Here is a 17,927-nt window from a genome sequence, read left to right as displayed (position 1 = left end):
CTTTCCCTTTTTTTAATTTTTAATTTTTATTTTTTAAAATGCCATGGGGATTTTTTTTTTTTTTTTTTGAGACAGAGTCTCACTCTGTTGCCCGGGCTAGAGTGCCGTGGCATCAGCCCATCTCACAGCAACCTCAAACTCTTGGGCTCAAGCGATCCTCCTGCCTCAGCCTCCCGAGTAACTGGGACTATAGGCATGCACCACCATGTCTGGCTAATTTTTTTCTCTCTCTATATATTTTTAGCTGTCCATATAATTTCTTTCTATTTTTAGTAGACATGGGGGTCTCGCTCTTGCTCAGGCTGGTCTCGAACTCCTCAGCTCAAACAATCCACCTGCCTCGGCCTCCCAGAGTGCTAGGATTACAGGCGTGAGCTACCATGCCCAGCCTCTACTTTCCCTTTTGATCAATCTTTCCAGGGTTTACTGAATTTATTAGTCTTTTCAAAGAGCTGATATTAGTTTGCGGAGCCTCTCTATTGAAGCTTGCTTTCTCTTTTATTAATTTCTCTAATCTTTTTCATTTCCTTCTTTCCATTATTTTTCAGTTTAATCTTCATTTTCTTTTCTTGTCTTTTTTCCCCACATGAGACCGGTAATGTGCCCACGTTGTAACAAGGTTTGAGGGAGGCACATCTCACACATGAGTATGGAAACTCAAACATCACACTTATGAACTACAAAATAACGTTCTGTCTTCTGGAGATGCATGACTATATCAAAGATCCTCTTGTCAATGAGATCTTTCTTGGCCACCCCATTTCAAATTGAAACCTCCTTTTTGTTCCCATTCTCCTTTTCTGTTTTTTTTTCTTTTTTCCCCCTGGCATTCATCACCATTTAACATACCATATAGCTTCCTTCTTTATTTTCGTCTTTCTCCATCAAGATACAATCTCCAGGCCGGGCGCGGTGGCTCACGCCTGTAATCCTAGCACTCTGGGAGGCCGAGGCGGGTGGATCGTTTGTGCTCAGGAGTTCGAGACCAGCCTGAGCAAGAGCGAGACCCCGTCTCTACTAAAAATAGAAAGAAATGATCTGGACAGGTAAAATTATATATATATAGAAAAAAATTAGCCAGGCATGCTTGCACATGCCTGTAGTCCCAGCTACTCAGGAGGCTGAGGCAGAAGGATTGCTTAAGCCCAGGAATTTGAGGTTGCTGTGAGTTTGACACCATGGCACTCTAGCCCTGGCAACAGAGCGAGACTCTGTCTCAAAAAAAAAAAAAAAAGAAAAAGAAAAGAAAAGAAAAAAGAAAGATACAATCTCCACGAAGGCAGGGACTTTTGTTTACTTTCTTCACTGCTGAATCCCTAGGACCTAAGCCAATTCCTGTTTAATGAATAAAACAGGGAATGAATGTGTTCAATGAAGGAACAATAAAAGATAATTTATTGAGCACTACTGAGACAGTATACGGACAGGACTCGGGCCTCACTTCTGACCAAGAGGGACAACATGGGCAGCATAACCTAGGAGTAATGTTTGTCAGGGCCACTGGAGCAAGATACTGACAGACCATAAGGCACTGGGCTGCAAAAGAACCAGACCTATCCAGATCCAACCACCTCAAGCCAGAAAAGACCACCACACTGACCTTAACCTGACTTTTCCTTCATTATAACCTCATTTTAATGGTAAAAATCACAGCAAGAGGTGGAGCTTTAACATGGTAATGAGATGCAAGCATGAAGAAGCCTGTAATAGAACTACTCAGGTGCAAGAACATCTTCACCTCTACATACAGGTCACCCATTTCCTGCGTAAGCCTCTTTAAAACTCTCCTAGAACTCCCGGGAGCCAGCCTGAGGACTTTTTTCTCTGTGTTGTCTTCAGTATGTTCGAAAATGAGCTCCAATAAAGCCTTGCCTGTGACTTCCTTTTGGCCTCTTGTTAATTTTTATTACATAGGGAGGCCAACGGCCTGCGCGGGTAACACTACTCCCAGCTATAAGGGACTCAGAGGTAATGTCTAATTCTTACAAGAGAGTAAACTGAGGCAAAAGCAAGCAGGATAGCCGTGATTAGAAATCTAGGTCTAACTCAACCACCTAAGTTCTTTCCTCCAAACCCCGATGCCTCTCCTTAAATAAGCCAGTAATGGGTGGAGAAACCAGAGGGGTGAGAGACCACGCTGGGGAACTTGGCTCGGGACTGCCCCCTCTTGCAGCGGGAACGACCCACCCTTGGAACACAGCATGATTGAATAACTCGGCAGTAGGTGTCGCCCAACTGCTTATTGGCTGGTTTTGGTTACCAAGACTAGGAAAAGAAGACTACGTGGGAGGGGGATGCAAGATTTGCAGAGCTTCGCCCCTGGAGCGCGCGGAGGTTTTCCTGCGGCCGCAGCGCCAGGAACCCAAAGTCAGGGCTCGGGGTTCCGGCCCGAGGGCTTCTTCCGCCGCTCCCGGAAGTTGCGCTGGCTGCCTGGGTAACGGGTCCGGGCTACGGCGGCTCTCGCGGCGCTATGATGGACCTAGAGGAGGCGGTAAGGAGGCGGTGCGCCAGGAGGGCCCCAACTGCTGGAGCCAGAGGGCAGTGAACCTGAGGAGGAGCGGCGGAGGACGCCGACGAGCTGGGGACGGCCACTGGCTAGAGGAGGGCGGGGCGGAGGGCGGCGGGGCGAGGGATGGGGCTGGCGGGCCGCGTGTGCGCGCGGTTTTGAGAAGGAGACTGGAGTTTCTGGCCCGGCGAGGTTGTGGGTGAGGGAGGGTGGAGTGTTTGTCCTTAAGGGTGTGTTTACGGAGGAGGATGAAGTTATGGGTTTTGTGGGGTGGCCACCCACATGGCTCATCCTTTCTCGACGGGACCACCCACAAGTTCCCTTTGATGCTGGGGTGGGTGAGGGAGGGGCAAGGGTTGGAACCTGAATGCCCCCAGGTAATTTCTGCCGGTCTCTATGGGAATCCTAGCCACTGCCTCTTACAGGGATTCCAAATGCAGGTTTGGGGACACCCCAAGGTGTCCTAGCATAGTTTTACTATGAGGTCATTGAAGAGTTTACCAAGTTGTCAAAATAAATTTGGCATGCATTTTTGACATACCGCATAAAATGCCACACTCTTTGATGGTATTAGACGGTATTCGGTAATTATATCAAGGATGATAAGTCAAACACCAAAGAGTTGTGAATCAGAGAATTAGGTCTGTGTATGGGCAGAAGCAGTATGGCGATAGAAGGTCTTATAGTAGATGCTCAGAAATGTTTATTGAATGATGGAAGGTTAACTTCCGTAAATGCTAGGTTGATGAAATTAATAATTATAACTCACCATTAGCCAGTATGTACCTTGTCTGTTTTGCTCACCATTGAATCCCCAGACCTGGTAAAATGCCTAGTACACACATAGTTGATACTCATTATATTGCAGGATGCATAAATTGAAACTTGAAACAAACCTGGTTAAAAAAAATCTGATTGCTTTGTGGCAAGTATGTGTTAGTGTTCTGGAGAAGTTCCAAATGGTATTTCTTTTTTTTTTGGTCTTCTCTATAATTAAATTTTATCATCTTTTTTTCTCACAGCATTTTCAAGGAGCTTTACTCATCTGTTTCCACTTTACTCCTACTACCTTTTTTCCTTTTTTTCCCCCCCTCACACACTGTATTTTAGTAAATTTTCTCTAATAGCTTAATTCAATTTCATACTGCTCAAGAGACTGAACTGCTCTTCTTGTTTACAGATAATCTCTCCCATATATTTTCTGTTACCTGAGATTTTTTATTTGTAGGGTAAAATTGCCAGGAACCCTCTAAGGAGAACTAAGTAAAACTGCAGGGTGTAGGTACAATGTATTGAATGTGGTTTGATGGTAACACCTTCTCTATCTTCTCCTATAGAAAGAGTTTAAGGAGCGCTGTACTCAGTGTGCTGCTGTCTCTTGGGGTCTTACTGATGAAGGCAAATATTATTGCACTTCTTGCCACAATGTTACAGAGGTAAGTAACACATAACGTTTATGAATTTGCTTATGTGTTAGAAACTGCAGTTTCAGCCTGATAAGTAGTAGCCTAATTCCCACAGAATCTGTATATTTTTATCACTCATGCCTTGCCCAAATTCTAAGAATGTAAATAGTCTCCAAGTGCTTACACATGGGTTAAGGAATATTTTTTTTTTTTTGAGACAGAATCTCACTCTATTGCCTGGGCTAGAGTGCCGTGGTATCCGCCTAGCTCACAGCAACCTCAAACTCCTGGGCTCAAGCAATCTTCTCCCTCAGCCTCCTGAGTAGCTGGGACTACAGGCATGTGCCACCATGCCCGACTAATTTTTTCTATATATTTTTAGTTGTCCAGATAATTTCTTTCTATTCTTTTTAGTAGAGACAGGGTCTCGCTCTTGCTCAGGCTGGTCTCGAACTCCTGAGCTCAAACGATCCTCCCACCTTGGCCTCCCAGAGTGCTAGGATTACAGGCGTGAGCCACCACGCCCTGCCCGGGTTAAGGAATTTGTAAATTAGATTGAGGATGAGTTTTTGAAATTATGTTGAGCCACATGTATAAATGATTTCCTGATTCAGACTGTATGGTTTAAGGGGAAATAATTAAAATTATACTTAGAAGGTGATGCATTTCTTTTTATAGTTAATATTTAAGAGTTTTTAATATGTTGTGATAGCTTAGAGGTTTGAAAGATGGAACGTTAGAAAGCTTGAGGACTATTGGGAGTATTGGAAATATGCTTTATTATTTTATCTTTGTATAGTATCTTACAGATTACAAAGTATTTTCTTATCCAGGATTTCATTTCCTTCTCATCACTACCTTTGAGATATACTGTTATGCTTATTTATAGACAGGGCAAGTAGGTTTCATGAGTTGAGTGAGTTTGCCAAAGTCACACAAGTATAAAGTATTGAGCCAGGACTTGAAGAACCTGAGTCTTCTGACTCCAGTGTTCATTTTACCCATCACACTTCCCTCTTAAAATATAGAAATTGTCGTACTATCCTGTGTAACCTTGGTAAATGAGACTACCTTCACACTGAGAGTGCTTGATCCTGTTCTGGTGACCATACCTGCCAGTGAATATAACCAAAATAATCAAGGGTGTGGGCAGCCTGCTACTGGACAGGCTAAACATGCCAGGAGTCTCTCTGTGGAAAGGATATGCTCAAAGTCTACAGAGCCAGCAAGGAACAAATATTACCTTTACCATATAGGCTTAAGAAAGGCAAATTTGGGACAGGTGAAAATAACTGTAGACTTCTACTACTGACCAAGATGGAGTAATAGGGACCAGATTTACCTTCCTACCTGAAACAACTAAAAAAAACCTGGACAAAATATATGAAACAAGTTTAAAAAAATTTATCCTTGAGAATACTGGTTAATTTAGCCTGCAAGTCAGTTACAAAAGTGCTTCTCCTTGAGACAATCAATGTTCCTTAGCCTACAGCTGGAATGCTTGTGTCTACTTCCCATTTAGTTGCACAGAATCTTAAAAAGATATGTATTCACTTGATGAAATTTTTGGGGTAATAGAGATGTTCTTCATCTTGATTATGGCAATGGTTTCATGGAGAGATATATGTCACATTGTACACTTGACATATGTGCAGTTTGGTCCTCTGCCTTGATGTGTGTTAAGGAACTAGTGAATTTACTCACCGTTGCTTTTGCACCACAGTGCAGATGTAAACACAGCAAAGAAAGATTGTGTCTAATGCACTATTTGCCATTAGCAGATGAAGTCAGCATACTAATTTTGTAGGAATTGAACTACATTTAATTAATGGCTTATTTGATTTCTGTTTTTGATAATATTTCTATTTGGTTCCTGTTTGATTAATTCTACTGCAGTCATCTTTTAGCTTGAAAGATTCAAATATTGCTACCTAGCTTTTCATTTGAAAGACTGTCAATTGCTTGGAGTATTATTACTTGCCAAGAATGTAGAGTTCTTGAAAGTGGACAGCATCTTTATAAAGGCCAAGTACCTAGCTCAGCGCCTTCCTTCCATACTGTATGCAAAATTGTGTGTTCTGTGACTTCAGTGGTAACTCTTGGATTTGTGGCGATCCAGACATTTTCTTCACACAGAATGCAATGTGGTTGGTGTTTTCCGGCTATGTTTAGTGTGGTGGTGTGAAATCCAATGGGCGGGGAATGGCCAGTGAGACAGTAGTTACACCTATGAAGAATGGAAGTCATGGTACAATTTGACCTATTTTTCTGCCCCTTTTATTGCCCTCGAGCTTTCTTTGTATATAATTCTTCAAGTTCTAGATACTCTGCGATCTGGGGAAAGGCCTTCTGAATTGGGAAAGGAACCAGAGTGTCATCCTGGTATATTTTATCCAGAAAAAAATTTAAGGCCTTAAATCTATCCAATTTAGACAATAGATATTTTTACAACTGTTTCATGGGCATTTGTAATAAAAAGATGTAGGTTTTTGTTAGGGTGGAAAGCCTATTAGGTGTTCATGGCACGAGTGGAGAAAGATTTCTCACACAGAAATTAAGATATAAAAGTTTAAACATTTATTTTATCTATTAGAAGGACAGAATGAGAGAGAGAGAGAGAAAGGGAGGGAGGGAGGGAGGGAGAAAAGGAAAGGAGAGGGGAGGGGAGGGGGAAAAGAGCAGGGAGACAGCATGGCATCCCAAAGAAAGAGGAGGGGATGCCAGCAGCAAGGCCAGGTGGCTTGCTGCTTTTATGGGGATGAAGAGAAAAAAATAGTGATGGTTGTCAGTTGATAACAAAAGCGGCAGCAGGTAAATAACAAAAGCTGCCAGGATGTCAAAGTCGGAGACTTGGTTTCCTGCCTTCCTTGGAGAAAGGATTACCACAGGAGATGTGACTCTGTCCCTGAGATATGGTTGAGGCTGTAGCTCATTCTTCTGCTGTTCACTCAGGAACTCTGTAAAAGCAGATTCTCAAAAAACAATTTTGAAAGAGAGAGATTTACATCTCTCTTCTGTCCATCTACGTTTCTTTAGAAGTTGTGCAAAACAGAACTCCTTCAGGGTACTTGTTAGTGAAGGAGCTCATAGGATTGATCTTTAACTATTACTGGGGAAATTGTGGGATTAGGTATTTTCCTGTTATTTTTGCAAGGCTGCGCCTTTCAGTTTTTATGATTATAAGAGCAATCGTGTTTACTGTAGAAAATTTGGAAACTATGAAGATGAAAGCTAAAATCACGAATAATCTCAACACACATTTCAGTCTCTTTTGTCCTGTGTATGAGAGGGAAAAAGGAATGTGAGTGGGTACTATTGAATTTTCTGTCTTAATGTGCAAAATACTTTTTCTAAACATTTGCAAAATTTTTATTGACTGTAAATATTCCATACTATAGCCACTCAGTAATTTAATTAATTATAGCTTTGAGTTTGGATGTTTAGCTTTTTCAAGTTTTTTGCTGTTTCACATTTTGTCTAGTCCAGATTTTAAGTCTTTTTTTCTTGGTACTCTTTATAAGCTTTACTTGTCTTTGCTGGTTAACTGGGGTTTTTTTTGTTTGTTTAGTTTTGTTTTTTTTTAAAGCTCCTCTTCAAAAATGGGTAACTTTTGATATTTATTCTGACGTATCTTATGTTCTCTGTGTGGCCAACCCAATATACCAGAACTGCTTTGAATATGGTTTCTATGACTAGAGAGTCTGCATTCCAAAAATCCTATTATTAGAGACATGTCTTTTTTATTCTTATTGAGAGTTAAAGGTGTAAACTTCATTCTAAATCTCTAAATTTAGAAAAATATGCTAATGTCCTCTGTTAGTTAAAAATCTTTACCTTTCTTCTGGCAATAAGACTCAATACTTTTCTTTTTGGTTGTGAGAGAGCCAGAATCTTAGGTACCTGCCCTTGAGAGTAATTGGGATTGAAGACTTTGTTATGAATTGTACTAACCATTTAGTCATTCTAAAATTCTGTAGTTTGATTGAAAATAAAAAGTAGTACTTTTATAATTTCAGAAATGGAAGCAGTTTTAGAGTGTTATTAAAGTACATGAAAAAGTAGGATGAAACTAATCTGTATGTAGGTTAGACATTGCCAGTTGTGATAAATACATAAATTGTATTAGTACCAAGATATATTTTGAGTGGAGAAAAAAGTACATTTGACATTTCATTTGGTTTGAAAAAGTTAAAAACTGATTTAAAAGAAAAGTTTATGCATTTAACAGATGGTGGTTACTGGGTTCCAGACACTGTTTTAGATACTGAGAAATTTTGAATGAAAAAAAACATAAAGATTAATCAGAATGTTAAAATTTTTATAATTTCCCCAAGATGTTGCCATCACTGGCCCTGGCACTCACAATTTGGTTCATTATATTTCCCAGAGCATACTTGGAAATATGCTTAGGGGTATGTAAAACTATCTTTTTAATGGTTTGTTTTTTGTTTCCTGCAGAGATCTAAGGAAGTTATAACCACTGAGGATATTCCTAATACCAGGATAAAAACCATTAACCGGGGGCTTAAAAGAAGAAAAAAGTTTGGTAAGCTCTTTCTTCATATGTGCTTACTGTTCTTTATTCACATCTTTCACCTTCATGATGTGGGGCCATGGAATGGAATTTTAAATAGATTCTAGAGAAAATTTCAGATTTTAAAGCAGATAATCCAAAATGAAATTAAAATGGGAAACTATTGATGGTAAAATGGAAAGCAAATGTCTTGAAGCATGTCCTTTTATTATCCTGCTTATTGTCAATGAGTTGCTTTTCCAGTGAAGCAACTATTGTGCAAAAAAGAGTATTAATAGCAAAGGGAGCATATGTGCTTTTCTATATCTATTATCCATTATTAATATGATTTTCTGTGCTTTTGAAGAAAAATGCTTATTTTATGAAATAATTCAGCTGAGGGATCTTCTGGTTAGGTGACTTAGAGATTCAGCTTTCAGAAATCCATTTCTCACAGTGAATTTTGAATACACACTTTAAAATAGGGAAAATTATTTTCTCTTAAAATAGCTTCAGCATGGATGTGATTTGAAAGGTAATATATTTCATTACTCCAGTGGGTACATATAATTAACCATTATTAAGAAGAATCTGAGGTAAAGTCTAACTGATGCTTTTTATTTTTATGGCTAACTAGGATCAGATTCTCAAATTTGAAACCAGGCTAATGATAATGGTAGACTCTTCTACATGAGGTAGCTTTGAGGATGCACACACGCACACGAAATATATGTATATTAGTGAAATATTTATATGAAATACATTGATGTTCTTAGATGAATAACAGGGAGAATGCCTAAATGCTAACTCATGTTCCTGTTTAACCCTTAGTAGTAATTATTTTCACTAAATTTTATCGGAGTTAACTCCAATTAATTCTGACTTAACCTATTTAAATAGTTAAAATGTGTAGTTTAAACCTAAATTGCTTAAGGAACTTCAGGTGCTTTATATTAGGTGTTAAGTGTCTTATAGTCATCCTTTCTTCATCTGTAAAATGAGAATGGTAATACCATCTGTTATGTAAAATAGGAACCCAGACTCATAATTTAAAATACAACTTGATCAGTTTCTAAGAACAGTTTACATGAACAAGAGAGAGCATATGTATATAGCTTAAAGAGTTTAAACTTCTTCAACTTCTGGATACATCAAAATTACAGGCCTTCCATTTTACTCATATAACCTGAGACCCTTCCTGGGAGAGAATCAGGTTGGTGAGCCGGGGTGGGGAGACCTTGTGACATTCAGGTAAGGGAGAAGAGTTGGAATCCTTTGACATTCTGCAGGGGAGAAGAGATCTTGGAGTCAGCACCAGACTTGAGAAGCTATGTGTAAAAAGTGCTGATAACATACTTTTCAAAGAGTTACAGTATTTGTCCAACAGTGCGGGGTAAAACATAAGGGTCCTGAGGACTTTACCTTTCCTTCAGCTGGTGATTATAGCTAAACATGTAGCTCTGTCTATTATGGTGGGAGATTTCTTCACAATCTCTTAGGGTGGTTTTTAGAATTCACTAAAATAACCTACTTAAAACAGCACATACTTGGTACCTAGGCTGAGATCAGTGTTAGTTTCCTTGCTTTCAGTTTCTCCCATTCTAGAACCATTTCTAGAAAAGCAGAATGCCATTGAACAGTTTATTTTCTTCAGATATTCTTATTGCTCTTTCCTGCACTTCTGGACCATCAGATCTTGACACTGGTTCTTTGGTTCACCAGATATTCATCCTTACCTTGTAAGTCGGAACAGAAAAGTGGAAGCACTGACTGAGTGCTTTCACTTAGGGTTCTGCTGGTCATTGTGCAATAAAATATACATTTTTAAAACTTACTTCACTTTCTTAAATATGTTAGCTATTCATTTTTCTTTTTAGGTTAATATTTCAGAACATTTGAAATTCGATAAATTATATAAAATGTTTAGTTTTAGCATTTGTATACAAATTTGCAAGATTGGAAATAAGAGAATGTAAAAATGGAAACTTTATTCAGGGATACAAAAAAATTCAAGTTGTAATGTGTAAAACACAAACTGTAACTGTGTAGTGGAATTGCAGTAAATTAGGAATGCAAATGTCTAAAACGTGTTATTTGTCATTTAGAAAAAGGCTGGGATTGGTATGTGTGTGAAGGTTTTCAGTACATACTTTGTCAACAAGCAGAAGCCTTAAAGAGCCTTGGAGTAGGCCCAGAGTTAAAGGTAAGTCCATTTGGGACTAGATGTTAGCTTTACATTTTGTTTTTTGAAGAAAAGTAGGATGTAGGGTGGAACTAGAGAGAAATCAGTAATAACGCTAGGGCTACTGGAAGAATTATTTTTCTGATATTTTTGCTTTAATCCTTTTACTATACCAGCAGTTCCTAAAGTGTGTTTTATAGGATGTAAATAAGCAATACATGCAAGAGAAAATTTAAAAGGTTTTAGTCTTCAGATATTATACTTAGGAAACAGCTGGTTAAACAAAGTAAAACAAATAACTTTGTGGGCTTATTAATATCTCTCTGTTAATGTGCTTTGTTTAATTGCCAGGTGATGTCCTGTGTGGTATTCACAATTTGAGAACAAATTCCTTTGGTATGTGTATATAGTGTCTGTCAGGACTTGAGTTCTATTGAATGCACTTTGGGCAGTCATACGGTAAACCAGTGGTTCACTGGAGTATACACCATAGTTACCTGGAGAGGACTTGTTGAAATGCCAATTGCTGGACCCTATTCCCAGAGCTTCTGAGTCAGTAGGTCTGGATTAGGGCCCAAGAATTTGCATTTCTAACAAGTTCCCACGAGACACTGATGTTTCTAGTCCAGGGACCATACTTTGACTTTGCTGCCTTCCTGGAGTAGCATAGTATTTCTGCAATTTCTTGAATTTCATAGTCCCTCATCTAGTTAAAGCCATTTTCAGGAATTCTTTTAACAGCTAGTTATTTAACAACAAGTTGTTATTGTATCCTTGCTTTGTGCTCTTCATTGGAACCCACGTTCTGAGAGATCCAGCCTAGTTGAGGAGAGGAATTTATGCATAGGTGAAATGAGTAAACATGAAATTAATATAACAGTATATACTCATAAGTGATATTAAAGGCAAAAAGAGAAGGGAGAAAGATCAATGTGGGCTGAAGTCACCAAGGAAAGATTTGTAGAGGAGCATCTGCTGTTCAAACCAGTATATGGAGAAAGCCAAAAGAGAATGACCTCTGGAGCAATGCATGGTCTGAAATGGACTCTGGCCCTACCCTTAAAAGCATTATAGGAATTAAAAATTCAGAGCCAGGAGCGGTAGCTCATGCCTCTAGCCCTACCTACTCTAGGAAGCTGAGGCAGGAGGATTGGTTGAGGCTAGGAGTTCGAGACCAGCCTGGACGACATAGCAAGACTCCATCTCTTAAAAAAAAAAAAGGAATTAAACATTCAAAAACATGAAACACCACAGACTTAACTTGTGACAGTCACTGCATTAGGTAAGATAGCTGATAGTGGGTGTTTATAATCTAGTCTATCCCTGCATAGTCATCCTATGTATAAATGTTTATAAATAGTTTTATATAATTACACTGAATAGCTATAGTAGGGTTTATTTCTACATAGCTTTCTATCCATTTCATTAGGGATTAATTCTGAAAACAGTTTTTCTGAAATTAGCTGATGAGAGTAAGAACACAGGCTCGGGAATCAGAACTGACTCCAAATTCTATTCATGGCTTTTCTATTTATTGGCTGGGTAATCTTGGCCAGGTTAACTCAGTTTCTTCAGTGGTAAAATAGAGATAGTAGCTATCTTACTGTATTGTGTTAGAGGCGAGGGATGTCTGGTACCTAGTAGGTGATGAATAAATGGAAACGTTTTTTTGTTTAGTTTTACTTCCACTTGGGACTGGTCAATAGACCTGGTGGCAGCTTTGCCGCTAACTAGAAGTATAGTCATGTATAAGTTGCTTTCTTTCTCTGATCCTTAATTTGTTTAATATACAAAAGGTAAGGATTCAACTAGGTGATCTTTAATGTCCTTTCCTTCTCAAAGATTAAGAAGGATTTTTTTCAGTGTTTCCCATATATCTGATATTGTGATAATTCTTTTTAAGGAAAAGCAGGTAAGAATACATTTAGATGGAAAACTTGTTTTAACAAGCCCTCCATGTGATTCTGATGCACACTCAAGTTTGGGAAACACTGGTTTAACGTATCACTCCCCAAAGTGCATTTTATGGAACTCATGTTCTGATAGACGCTACAGAAATATACCAAAGGATTTTGTTCTCTAATTGTGAATACTGCATAAGACATCCTTTGGAGATTAATATATAAAGTATAAATTCTGCAGTATGGATGTGCCCATATGTTTGTCATTATAACCTGAATCACCACCCATTTCCCTTCCTCATTAGAATGAAGTTTTACATAATTTTTGGAAGCGCTACCTTCAGAAGAGCAAGCAGGCATATTGTGAAAACCCAATTTATACCACTAAAAAGAAAGCTACGGTAAGTCACAAGTCTGAAAAGTGGGACTAAAAGACATGTCTGGTAAGATATAGAGAGGGAGATTGGTTCATGACCAGTTTGAGTAGCTGGGATTATGATGCTTGTCAGAGGATTTTCAGTGAAGAGGCTTCTGTTACAGTCTAGAAGGACAGGGTCACTGATCTAGACATTGGAATTAATTTTGACTTTTTATTAGACTGCTTGAAATATAAAGGAATTTGTGGTTGATTTTCTAGATAGAAGCTTAAGGAATTTCTATCATTGTACTATTGAAAGAATTTTTTTGCGTATGTAAGTCCTTTTGCTTGGAATACCTACTTTACCTGGCATTTCAAGATTCAGCTCAGTTATCTCTTCTCAGAAGCCTTTATGTGAAGAAAAAGAAATCTGGGTACTCCAGCCCCCGACATCCACCATCTATATTTTTAGCAGTTTATTTTTAACTACTCAATAAATGTGCCCTGTAACATTTTATTTGGGGTAGGGTATGGTTTCCCTGCTGAGAAAGGCAAGTGTGCTAATCATTGATGTGTTTGATGTGTGGTACAGATACTCCTCGACTTATAATGGGGTTACGTCCTGATTAACCCATTGTAAGTTGAAAATAAAGTCTATTTTATAGTAAAGGATTGAATATTACCTCATGTAATTTTTTTCTACTTGAGATGGAAATGATGTCTCTCATGTAATTTATTGAATACTGTACTGAAAATGAAAAACAGAATTGTTGTATGGGTACCTGAAGTGCAGTTTCTACTGAATGCGTATTGCTTTTGTAACATTGTAAAGTTGAAAAATCTTTTTTTTTTTTTTTTTTTTTGCATTTTCCTTTTTTTTTTTTTTTTTTTATTTTAGCATACTGTGGGGATACAAAAGTTTAGGTTATGTATATTGCCCTTACTCCCTCTAAGTTGAAAAATCTTAAGTCAGGGACCACCTATATTTAGAGAAGAGCTAAGAAGAGTTTCTGAATCTATTTGATACACATTTGTTTAAGAGCTTGGGAACTTGGCCCAGTGTTCCCTTGTTTCGTTGGGTTCTCACAGGTTCCACATGCAGAGTGTAATGATCTGGGCAACCTCTGAGCTACTCAAGCACCCTCACGTGATGCTGGTCCTAAGAATGAGAAATTTAGAGTAGTCAAGTAATGCAAGATACAATGGTTAAAGGGGGCATAACCTACAGAATTAGTTTAGAAAATGTTTTTAAATATGATACAATTTATTTAAACTCAAGAGAAATAACTTGAATTTACTGGAAAAGATATTTTATAATCATAGAGTTATGAAACATTATCCTATCTTGATATAAGAGACAGGTACCTCTCCAGAAAAGCAAAAAATGCTGTATTTCAAAGGTGATCCTTGGAAAAAGAAAAGAAAGAATTATTTAAACTGCTAAGAACTTGATTTTTAAAATTTCATAGCTATTTGTTGCTTGTATTTAAGTACTGGGACTTTACCTAGCACATAGAAAATATGAATTAGAACCTGGGATTCTCTCTGACATTTTAATATTTTTAGGTTAATTTAAGAATAAAACAGGACCAGGTGTGGTGGCTCACACCTATGATCCCAGCATTTTGTGGGAGAATCACTTGAGGCCAGGAGTTTGAGACAGCCTGGGCAACATAGCAAGACCCTGTCTTGAAAAAAAATTAGCCAGGCGTGGTGGTGCATGCCTGTAGTCCAGTTACTCAGGAGGTTGAGGCTGGAGGATCGTTTGAGCCCAGGAGTTTGAGGTTGCAGTGAGCTATGATTGTGCTACTGTACTCCAGCCTGGGTGACAGAGTGAGATCTTTGTCACCCAGTCTCTGAAAAATAAAATAAAATAAAAGGTTTGAGTAAACACCTGTGTAAGGTAGTATTAGCATCACACCCCAAAATCTTGGTGAAAAATAAGCAATAGGTAAAATTGTAAGCTGATATATAAGTTGGTAATATAATTTCTACTGTAAGAATACAGCTGTAGTGTATTATGAAAGGAAAAAGAAATAATTACTTTTAAATTTGAAGCTTAGTCCTCTCATATATATCCAGTAAATATTTTAATAGTGTTTTGGTGAATATAACCATTCCAAGACCAGTAAGAGGCCTGCACCTGAATCCTGGTCCCTACTTTTGAGTTATGTGATCTTGGATGAGATAAATTACTGAAAAATTCCAGAAAAGGCAAAACCAAGCAAATATACAGAGTGTGGCAGCAGGGAAGGGTGCTATTTAACAGAGAGTGGTCTGGGAAGGCCTTCCTGATGAGGGATCTTAACTAAGTGAGAGAGTAAACCATGGGGATATCCATGGGAAGAAATGCAGAATTTCAGACCTCACCCAGACCAACTGAATCCATATCTGCATGTTTGAGAAGGACTGCTCTAGATGTGACGTAAGGGTGGCTGGGGCCAAGTGCTAGCACTGAAGGTGGCAAGTGGTAAGATTCTAGATCAACTGAAAATAGAGCCTACAGAATTTCCTGTGGGATGTGAGAGAAAGAGGAATAAAGGACAACTCTGAGGTTTTTGGCCTGAGCAGCTGGAAGGAAGAAGTTGCCATCAGCTGAAGTGGCAGGTGGAACAGGAAGACCAGGGGTTCCGTTTTAGACATGTTAAGTTTGAGACAGCTGTTAGACATCCACGAGGAAATGTCAAGTATGCAGTTAGATATATAAGTCTGTAGTTTAGAAGAGAGGTCTGGGCTGGATATTAAATTTGGAAGCTATCAGTTTATACTATAATTATCAAATCTAAAATGCCATTGTTTGTAAGATACACCATTATTTTAAGTATCATCAAGAAAGAAAAGAATGCTACAAATTAAATTGAGACATGCCACTGATTGATTTGGATTGAAGGGATGTTAAAATATCGGGGGGAGGAGGTGTAGCTAATATTTGAAACCATAAGACCAGAATGACATCACCAAGGAATGAAGGCAGTACCAAGAACTAAGCTCTGGGCCACTGTAGGGTTAAGATGTTTGGGATAAAAAAGGAACCGGCAAAAAAGTTAGAGAAACACTTGTGAAGTAAGAGGACAGCCAAGAGAGTGAGAGGCATTCTGGAGATCAAGAGAACAAAGTGTTTCAAGAAGAGGGCAGTGATCAACTGTGATAAATGCTGCCACTAGGTCAAGAAGGAAGAGGGCTACAAACTGATCAATGGAGTGGGATCAAAAGCTCGATTGGAATGGGGTGTAAGGTAGATTGAGAGGAGAGAAATTGGGGAAAACAAATCTGGACTATTTCAAAGCATTTTGCTGAAGCACAAAGACATTGTGTGGTAGCTGGGATCAAGGGAAAAGTTTTTGAAAATGGGATTGGCTGGGTGTGGTGGCTCATGTCTGTAATCCCAGCACTTAGGGAGGCCAAGCCGGGAAGATCACTCGAGGCCAGGAGTTCAAAACAAGCCTGGGCAATATAGCATGACCCTGTCTCTACAAAAAATGCAAAAATTATTTGGGCATGGTGGCGGGTGCCTGTAGAGTCCTAGCTAATTGGGAGGCTGAGCAGCAGGATTGCTTGAGACCCGGAGTTTGAGGTTGCAGTGAGCTATGATCGCACCACTGCATTCCAGCCTGGGTAACAGAGCAAGACCCTATCTCTTTAAAAAAAAAAAGAGTGAGATAAATGATAGCATGTTTGTGTACTGATAAGAATGGTTCAGGAGAGAAGAAAAATGCATAGTGGAGAGAAAGAGGAGAAGTGAATCTTAAATAGATAGCTCTGAATGGATGAGAGGGGTAGGATAGAGTGTTCAGATGGAGAAACTGGCTTTAGATGGGAGCTTGGACAGTCCAGAAGAATCAGGCAGAGGGCAGAGTATATGGTAGATTTGCTGGGAGTGGTCACCTGTGGGAACCTGTGAAAGTTTTCTTCTGATTGCTTCAATTTTCTCAATGAGTCCATGCTCATCAGCCACCTTTATGGCATACCTTGCCTCTCATGTGGCTTGCGAGTGGAGAGGGGATGTGGTTGGCAGAGATTGGAGCATCTTATTTCATTCCCTGATTTTTTTTTTTCTTCATTCTCTTGTGAGCTTCTTTAACAAATGAGTCTTATTTCCTTGCAATAAAATCAAGTTTCTTGGCCTGTAGGGCTGAGATCATGGCTTTCTGACTGATCAGTTCCCCAAGGTAATGGTAGCTAAGGAGGTCTTCGAGTAGCCAGCCCACTGACCTTTTTAGGGACATTCTTACCACCATTTCAATAGCACATGTGTGAACAAACAATGGTGTGAGATAGTATATCCTTGTTGATTATGTTTTATAAACAGTATGTACTACAGGAGTTCAAGGAAATGAAAAATCACTGAAGAAGAGTAGGTTTTCAGTGGCATGAGAGAGTAAGTAATGAGTTGAAGAGAGAGAAAGGGAAGGGACAGTTCAGGCAAGAGAACCAGAATTAGCAAAGATATAAAGCAAAAATTCCCCAGGTAGGTTTGGTAAAAAGAGGCCAGCCAGTGTGCACAGAGTCGTTATTGATGCTCAGTGTTTTGATTGGTGAAGATGTTAGCACTGTGAGAGAGAGGTTTGTGGAAGGAGGAGATCTGATGTATGTACTGGCAGCCTGCTTCCTCCCTCATCTTTGTCTGTAGCCTTTCTCCCAGGAGCACTGCTGGGAGCTGTCAGGGAGTGTGTTTCAGAAGTAAAGGTCTTTCAGACTTAGGGTCTTGGCAGACAGTTGAAGTTCTCTAGAGTGGTTTCTTTTATGGTGTTTGTGATGGTTGGGAATTGTTTAAATTCACAGAAATTAACTGTTTTAAATTCCTGTGTAATAATTTTGTTTATGTTATTTTGCAAACAGGTATTAGAAGATAATCTAAGTCATTCAGACTGGAGTAGTGAGCCTGAGCTGCTAAGTGATGTTGGCTATCCTTCTTTTGTTGAAAGTGGAGCAGAGTCACAGTCTGACACCTACAGTCAAAAGCCTTTCCCCCTCAGCAACAGAGCATCACAATCAGGTAAAAATGAGAACCAAACTGTTTAGAATTTTAAAGTTAGTACTGTCTCTTAAAAATAATTTAGT

The 17,927-nt window shown here is 39.0% G+C and overlaps 1 protein-coding gene and 1 non-coding gene across 3 annotated transcripts in view; one reads left to right on the top strand and one right to left on the bottom strand.

Annotated features, from left to right (window-relative positions):
- Positions 1-585: 585 nt before the first annotated feature.
- On the bottom strand, positions 586-689 carry LOC138400474 (small nucleolar RNA U13). The gene has a single exon (XR_011236352.1). It is a non-coding gene; the product is annotated as a small nucleolar RNA U13 (small nucleolar RNA).
- Positions 690-2,374: 1,685 nt separating this feature from the next.
- Positions 2,375-17,927, top strand: part of TAF1B (TATA-box binding protein associated factor, RNA polymerase I subunit B) — a 69,597-nt gene continuing 54,044 nt past the window's right edge. Inside the window, exons 1-6 of one of the 2 annotated variants that reach the window (XM_069494518.1) lie at positions 2,375-2,491; positions 3,844-3,942; positions 8,371-8,458; positions 10,531-10,628; positions 12,814-12,909; positions 17,706-17,862. Coding sequence is in view for 1 of the 2 variants with exons in the window: in XM_069494517.1 (XP_069350618.1) it covers positions 2,471-2,491; positions 3,844-3,942; positions 8,371-8,458; positions 10,531-10,628; positions 12,814-12,909; positions 17,706-17,862 (559 nt within the window). In the remaining variant the exon portion in view is untranslated. The remainder of the gene's footprint in view (positions 2,492-3,843; positions 3,943-8,370; positions 8,459-10,530; positions 10,629-12,813; positions 12,910-17,705; positions 17,863-17,927) is intronic. The other variant, XM_069494517.1, reaches the window with a different exon arrangement.

This window comes from Eulemur rufifrons, chromosome 19 (assembly GCF_041146395.1).
Source record: "Eulemur rufifrons isolate Redbay chromosome 19, OSU_ERuf_1, whole genome shotgun sequence".
Lineage (NCBI taxonomy): Eukaryota > Metazoa > Chordata > Mammalia > Primates > Lemuridae > Eulemur > Eulemur rufifrons.
Note: the sequence above shows the minus strand (reverse complement) of the source record. Positions and strands in the feature narration are given on the sequence as shown.